The sequence below is a fragment of the Triticum urartu genome, chromosome 4 (assembly GCF_003073215.2).
Source record: "Triticum urartu cultivar G1812 chromosome 4, Tu2.1, whole genome shotgun sequence".
In the NCBI taxonomy this organism is placed as follows: Eukaryota; Viridiplantae; Streptophyta; class Magnoliopsida; order Poales; family Poaceae; genus Triticum; species Triticum urartu.
In genome coordinates, this window is record NC_053025.1 from 559,180,545 (window position 1) to 559,188,776 (window position 8,232).

An 8,232-nucleotide genomic window follows, 5' to 3' on the forward strand; every position below is an offset into this window, starting at 1 on the left:
GTAGTTGCCATATCAGCCTGATCGGTGTTATAACCGCCAATATGATGGTTTTGGCCGAAAAGGCCACAGCCGTCATGCACAACTCTGCCTTTGCGTGGGAAGGAAGTTTCAGCATGGCCTCTTCCTCCTGCACGCAGCCTGCTCAATGGTGTTGTCGTTCTTCTCCCCATGACAACGGTGCAGCAGCTTATCCACTGGGAAGAGCGTTGATTATTTGTTGCCGTCAACTGCACACGGTAAATCTGCCCATGTTTTTCGTCGGAGTGTGTTTGCAGGTATATAATCCTCATCGCTTCCCTTCCACGGTGCCACCACACTTGCCTTCTATTCACCCATTCCTGTCGCCAGCACACTTGCCTTCATCGGCCTTGTTCATCCGGTGCCACCCCGCACCCTTTCTTCCCCAATTACCATGTCGGTGTGGTCGTGCCGTCTTCGCGGACCTTTTGCAAGCAAGACCGCGGACCTTTTGCAAGCAAGACCGAAGAGTGTCATGCCAAGAGAGGGAGAAAGAGTTTTGGGAGAGGGCGCGGGACTACTCGGAGTGGGTTGACGACGACACACGTCGTAAGGTTGAATCAGCTAGTGGCCACTCCCGCCTACCCGCAGTCGAAGGCTCCCCCCCGCCTGTGAGGTCACTCTGAAGAAGAGGAAGAGCTTGTAGTCCAGTTAGTAGAGAATCTTAGTAGGAGTAGTATTAAGGCTGTTCAAATCGTAATTGTAACCCTTCTTCAAATTCATTTTGTAAAATCATCTTGAAATTCTAATCGAACTCGATGTCGACATACAATCTCGTGGGAAGAGATCAAGGATTTGTACTGGACCAGACCCCAACGAAACTTGCCGTTGTTCCTTTCAAGCCACCAAACCTGGCTATCTATGATGGCTGGCCACCTCCATTTGGTAACCGTGAAGTCTTGCTAAGTCTCAGTCAATACTACAGTATATCCTGAGATCAACCCACACACCCTTTCTAGTGGCCAGGATCTCCAACTGGTCCCGTCAATCCACACAAGCAGAGTGCTCAGCGGAAGTGGATCACGGAGGGGAGCAGCCAGCGACAGACAGAGAAGATCATGTATGGCCCGCTGGCTATCTCCAAGGATCATCAAACGCACCATCAACGCGCCTTTCCATCGCGTGGCTTCTCCCTCCTTCTTCACTGCAAAAAAAGAAAAAGAAAAAAACACCCACGGATCGAAAGACGGGCTCTACGGTCACCGTGCGGGCACGCTCCCTCCGACTGCCGTCCACTCGTCGTCCCAGTGCGCATCCCCCGCCGGACATCTCGGTGCACCGAATGAGCTGACGCCAGCCCGAGCAGGCGCAGACTCGACGTATCGGCAGGTAGCACCGTAGCGGCACTGTTCAAGGCTCAGCTCCATCGTGATCGGCGCTGTGCGAGAATTGACATGGCCCTGCCCCCTCCCACGACGCCCGATCGGCTACGCCCTACGCGCGCCACGCCGCCCCGCTGACCACCCGAGCCGCCGCTGTTCCACCTTCATCCGCTCCACCAACGGCCGCTTCTGCTCCCTCCGTGACCGCGCCACACCAACGTCCGCTGCTCAGAGCATCGCGCTGCCGAACCCATCCAGAAACCGATGGCTGAATCCGATCGACGGCCCTCTTTACCTCAGAGATATTAGGCTGGGCCGCCGGACGGGACGCGGACTGATGGCCAGCCAACAGTAAAGACCGAGCCTCCTGACGCGGGCTGTGTAAATGCCGCAGCAGCACCGCAGTTGAGGGGGCCCAGTTAAGGCTGCGGCCCTTTTTAATAGGGACTATTGGTCGTGGCTTCTCGCGCCTCCCTGCCCGCCATGCGCCAGCGTACCGTGCTGCCAATGCCCGTGCATTCTGGCTTTGGTTATTGCACTACTTACTAGGCTTCCATCTCTCCTCTGCGTCCGTTGCATGCTGTGCGATAGATGGATCAGTACACCGGTGTGGTACTACTACTGTACTTATAGCGAGCTGCAATGCTGCGGAGCCCAGAATTAAGAGATGCTTCCGCTTTGGAGTGGAGCCATGTTGTTTCAGCTCTGCCATCGTACCTTGGTTAAATTCCCCTAAGATCAGTTTGGCCAGTTCAAGTGAAGATTGTGCGTGCATCTCATCTTTATCTTTCGGAGCAAAGTGGCGCCAAGAGCACATAAGAACTTTTTTACAACCAGGCTGAAGAAGGCCGAATACGGACTCGAGTTTGGATTGACAGAACAATCAACGGGCCGGGGCATGAATTACAATGTCCAACATACAAGAAGAGAAACAAAACTGTGCAGACGAACTTGGCTATGTTTATAAGATGAGAATCTCATAGAGCTGTGCTAGGCCGTCAGTAAGGCATTGTAGCTGTAGTTGTTTGCAGGTAGTATGACGTTCAAATTGAAATTGGTGGGTTATTTCCTCTCAATAATGGATTGCTGCCCCTTTCTTTAGTTCCAGGTTGCTTGTGATGAACAGAACAGCCCGAAAAGCATGTACGTCCACCGAGATTGTGACGAGGGAAGAGAAGGAAGGGAGAATCATTGGATTCGATGCGTGTTTGGTTTATGCCCTAGATTGCCCCGCCAAAATATCAGCTAGCTAATTTTTTGGCTGAGGTGCTGGTTGCACATGACGACATGAGTAAGGCAACACTGGTACCTATTTTTGGATCCTGGCCAAAATATTGAAGTGGGGTACATTTTGGACACGATCCAAACATGCCTAGATCTACACCATCAACTCACTGACTGACCCAACCTAACACATGAGACCTGCGTACACAAACTCAAGGTGGAATAAACAGCTCGAGAGCATTACAAGTGATCACTCACTAGCCAACTGCCCAAGAGATCAAAACTACATAACACACAACAAGAAAGAACCAGCACTCACTCAATCTAGTGAACACTACCACTACCACTCTAGTAGAATAGAACGCGCAGCTAGCATCCCATTGGCACACAGGTTCAGGCGACGCATGAGTTGAGGCCCAGGCATCCCATCAGCAGGCTCCTCTTCCGCCTCGGCCGGCGGGAGGTGAACTCCGGCGGAGGCACCTGGTACAGGTCCTCGTCGACCGGGCGCACCACCCTGGAGCCGGCCTTGGCCGTGGCGCGCGGCACGCCGCCGGCAGCGTCCAGCGCCCTGGCACCGCGCCTCTCCCCCTTCTCCCGACGGGCCACGTCGCCCTGGTCCGGCCTCCGCGTCTTCTTGGGCGTGGGCTTGCGCGGAGGCGGCGAGTACCTGAACCACACGTCGCTGCAGGCCTCCGGCTCCGGCGCGTAGCACTCGGCCGCCACGGCCACCGCCGCCGCGGCCGGCGGCTCGTCGTAGTAGTAGCAGTAGTTCCACTCCCCGAACGCCGGCACCTGCCGCCGCCTCGCCTTCTGCAGAAGCAAAGCAAAGGCAAAACCAGGTGAGCTACAAAGTACAGACCACGGGGAAGTGCCGATCCTTGCATGGGCGCATGAACGCTTACCTCCATCCGGTTCACGCCGGCAGCACACGACACAGGGGCAGACAGAATGGGGTGGGGAAGAAGGAGAAGCGAGCTGGGGTCAGTGGGGCGAGCGGTACTAGCCACCAGCTAGCGGCTAAACAGAATGGGGTGGAGCCTCCAATGGCCTGGACGCGCGTGTTTTATAGCGGGAACGGGAGGGGGCAGCTCGCGCGGCAGTAGCGGCCGGAAAGCATTGAAGAGGCCGAGCTCTGGGGCCGGCAATGTCGAGAGGGAGAGAGAGAGAGAGGGAGAGAGGGGGCGTGGCGGGGCAGCATGGAAGGCCTCTTTTCAGAGCGGCAGTGGCTCACTGTAGAAGGCTAGGGGCTGGCCGCGGTAGGCTTGGAGGACGCTGCAGCTGCAGGGACGCAGAGAGAGAGAGGGGGTGGCCGGCCGGCCGGCCGGCGTGGTCCTGGTTTGACCGGGGAGGGGTATTACTCCTAGGTATGGGGCTGCTGCACGTCGTACCGGGGTTCCAGCTGACATGCAGCCATCTTGTCGCGCGCCCGTGTTATTTCCGCATCATTGCGGGCTGATTACCGAGTAAAATAATGCGCGTTTCAACGCTACGCTCTACTGCTACTAGGCAGCAGTACCCCTACCCCTGCATCTACACAAAACGATGGGGTATGAGCAAAAGTCCACGGGCTAGAAGAATTTCAACTACACAAAACGATGGAGTATACCACAAGACAGCATGGGGTTGGATGATAAAGTTGGCAAGTGAATTGCAAAATCTTTTGTTTTTCTTTTGAACAGTGCCAAATCTTTTCTTAACCGCTGTAAAGACTGAGTTTCCATATGACATCTTTGATCAACTTTGTTCCCCGACTACGAGACATCTGTGATTACTTCGTTAATTTTAAGATGTGATGTTAGCTCAGTCTTTCTAAGGCGCTCATAGGATACAATCTTTTTTTCCGCAAAAAAAAGATACGGTCTTTTTTAGTGTTCATAGGGGTACGAGTGTACATTCATATATGGGAGTATATATGCATTTATACGAGCGTCTGCATCGATACTGTATTTAAGAAAAATAAAATAAAATTATGGGAACGAGCTTGGGACATGTCACTAAAGAAAATTGCAAAACCAAAAATTGACTTTCACCAATTTGGGTAACCCGATTTTTTTAGAGGAGCACTCTTTACAACCACAAACCACCAGAACTTGTGTTTGGTCTGAAACACAAGACAAAAGAAAATGAACCAAAAAAAAAAACTTTCTAATAAATATTGAATTTAAAATTGCTGCTAGTCACTTTTTTCTTTGGCAAGAGAGCACACATACGTTCTAGCCGGCGGCGACCAGCCTGAGTGGTGCATGCTTGAGACCTACGTCTTTCTGGCCTCACAACACAATCTAGCGAGATACAGTATTATATTTTGTTGAGTAAATCATGGAAAATGCACAGGAGCGTTAGAGTTCATAGATATATCTATGTGTAAATTCCGATCGATCGATCTAATGGAACTTAATTACGGTATGTGGTCTGTGTATGTATACGAATTTAGAGTTCAACTAATCTTCACATGAGGATGGAGATCAAAGGCATAGGCAGCAGTGGCGGAGCTACATCCACTTCTTGGGGCGGGTCAAAACGGGCCAGCTTAAAAAATACATCTGAAGTTTTGCTCTTAGGGCCCAAATTCGACATCAGTCTTCACTAAATTTTTGTTGGGTTGGGCGGGCCATGGTCTGCTTTGGCCCAGCCGTAGCTCCGCCACTAGTATGTAGACCAAGAAAATGAAATAAAAATAAAAGAATAAAGTTTTCTAAGAAAGGAATGAATTATTGGCATCGGTATAGGTGAATACATAGGAGCTCTCAGGTGCCTGGGAACCCTATTATAATACTAAAATAAAAAAGTGCCATTTTAAAAAAGTGAAATTTTGGATATCAAACCTGGGTGCCCATTCTGCTCCCGTGTTTAGTTTCGTTAAGAAATGGCATATGTGGTATCCATGGCAAATAAATTACAGTCTAACCTATGATTTGCGTTTTTTCTTACATAGATTTTTTTGCACATTTTTACTGAGAATACCACAGATGTCAATTTTTCACAAAACTTCACACGGGTAGACTAGGCACCCAGGTTTAACACCCAAAAATTCAGTTTTTTATTTCCCTATTTTTTATTTTACTATCCAATAGGGTTCCCGGGCACCCAAGAGCTCCAAATCCTCTTCCCATCGATATTACCCTTTAATAAGGAAGAAAATAATAATAATAATAATAATAATAATAATAATAATAATAATATGATAAAATTTGCACATGATTTACACAGAAAATTGTGTTTTATCATGTACAAGAACAAACATTTAATAGTAGAATTTTCGCAAAAAGAAGTTTTGTAGGAAGGAATTAATTAGTGGCATTGGTGTTACCCTTAAAGAAGAATGAAAATGGAATAAAAAGTAAAAAACAAAATAATAAATAATAAATTTTCTAAGGAAGAATGAATTAATAGCATGGGTATTGCCCATAGGAAGAATTAATATGGAAAAATGAAAAAAATTGCGCATAAATTACGATTTTTACAATACGCGATAATAAACATATAATACTGGAATTTTGCAAAAAAAAGTTTCCTAAGAAGGAATGAATTAGTGGCATTAGTATTATCAAATAATAAAAAAAATTCTAAGAATGAATGAATTACTTACATTGGTATTACCCCTTTAAGAAGAAAGAAATTACAAATACTTGCACACAACTTTGCATTGAAATTGCACTATTTTAATATGCATAAAATAAGCATATAATTGTAATTTTCACACTCTACAGTAATTTACACACATAGTGTATAGTACTTTCGTGTATACATTTCCTCCTTTTTGCGGGGCTGTGTGTATACGTTTCCACCCATCCAACATGCCAAAAGTACCCATAGAAAAAACCCTAAAGAAACGGAAAAATAAAAGCAAAAGAAAGGTATACAAGAAAAATAGGTAATGTGTGGGCTCCAAGCCCAATAGAAAAATAGAATTACCCCAAAGGGGCAAGTCAACAATTCATCCTAAGAGAAAATCGACTTACCCTAAGGAGAGGCATGCCAAAAATCAATCTAAGAAGGTCATGGTTTCCTTTGTGCTTCCTAGGGTGTTGGACGTGTTCATCACCGCGGTTGGCAAGTGCCCAACTGGCGGTGTGGTGGTCGCGTTGCAGCTTGTGTGGCAACGATGACGGTGGCAAGGTGTACATGGTTGTCGCTTGCCTTTCTCCTCAACAGTTGGGCTTGTTCCTGAGCGTGAAGTCGGAGCTGCGGTGTTGCGGGGCGGCAACGATGCCAGTCGACAGATAGTTTGGGCACTGTTAGCGCTAGGCATGTTCCTTTTCTCGTGTGAGGCTCGTCATCAAAGTCGGAGCTACCCGGTCTTCGACGCCGGTGGACGATTGTTTGTCTTCTACCAATAGGGTCTCCCATGTCTCATTCGTTCGGAGGGTTCTTGATGGGTCGTTAGTGGTGAAGTCGGAGTCGCTTGCTCGAGGAGAGGTGACGACGATGACATTGCACGCAACTTCGACGATGTCCTCTCCTCGACGGTGTGTGTGTGTGTGGATCTTGTAGGTGTCGGGTCGGCCGGCATGCCCTTCTTTTTGGGCGTGTTGTGACGGTTTTCACCCGGTTTTTCGCAAATTAATCAAGCAACTCTATTCTTCTTTTTTAAGAAATCATGATCCTCTAGTGTCCAGTTAAATAAACAGTCTAAGAAGTCATGAAACGACACAAGGAAAAATACATTAATTTTGACAAAAGAATTAACAGCTAGAAAGTTGACCTTTTCAAATTTAAAAATTAGGAAACTTACACATAGCCAAAGTGGAAGTTAATGAACATTGTTGGTGATAAAGATGGTGTATGGACCAGAGCACGCGGAGGGTGGAGGTAAGCTGTGTACAAATATCACAAACCTGCTAGAGTAGAGAGAAGCATTTCCATAGGTTCAAAAGTACATTATATTTTCGTTCGAACTAGAGATTTAGGCAACAACATACTAGTGAACAGGTGCGTTCAGTTCATCTCTAAACAATACCATTTTTTTCTAGAATATGCACATGCATGTGTATGTTAGATTGGATCGATGTAAGCGTTCCTACTCCTCCGTAGAGGAGCCGCGGGTATATATTGATTATGGGCAGAAACAACCTCTGCCTTGGCATACAAGAAGCCCACCGATCGCAAGGATCCAACGGGATAAAGATAGGAGGTTAAACGGGAGAGGAAAGATAGAGATGGTAGTTGAGATTACATGACGTGAATATCTCTTAAGTCTAACACCCTCCTTTAATCTGAACTACCTATCCTAAATTAAGATTGTTCTTGAATGCTTCAAATGGCTTGTACGGTAGAGCTTTAGTGAATCTGTCGGCCACTTGATCTCTGGAAGGAATGAAGCGGATCTCCAGCTTCTTTTCTGCAACCCTTTCTCGTACAAAGTGAAAGTCTATCTCAATATGCTTGGTTCTGACATGAAAGACATGATTAGCACTTAAATAAGTGGCACCCAAATTATCACACCATAGGCATGAAATACGGTGTTGCTTCACACCCAATTCTTCAAGCAAAGATTCAAGCCAAATAATTTCAGCAGTAGCATTCGCCAATGATTTGTACTCGGCCTCAGTACTTGACCTTGAGACTGTTGCTTGTTTCCTGGCACTCCAAGAAATAAGATTAGAACCAAAGAAAACAGCAAAACCACCTGTTGATTTTCTATCATCGCTGCAACCTGCCCAGT

At 47.4% G+C, this 8,232-nt stretch overlaps 1 protein-coding gene across 1 annotated transcript; it reads right to left on the bottom strand.

Annotated features, from left to right (window-relative positions):
- Window positions 1-2,763: 2,763 nt before the first annotated feature.
- Window positions 2,764-3,631, bottom strand: LOC125554148. The gene is made up of 2 exons (XM_048717746.1): window positions 3,470-3,631; window positions 2,764-3,377 (listed from the first exon to the last, which is right to left on the bottom strand). The coding sequence occupies exons 1-2, from the start codon at window positions 3,473-3,475 to the stop codon at window positions 2,958-2,960; spliced, it is 426 nt and encodes a 141-aa protein (XP_048573703.1). The 5' UTR covers window positions 3,476-3,631; the 3' UTR covers window positions 2,764-2,957.
- Window positions 3,632-8,232: the final 4,601 nt, after the last annotated feature.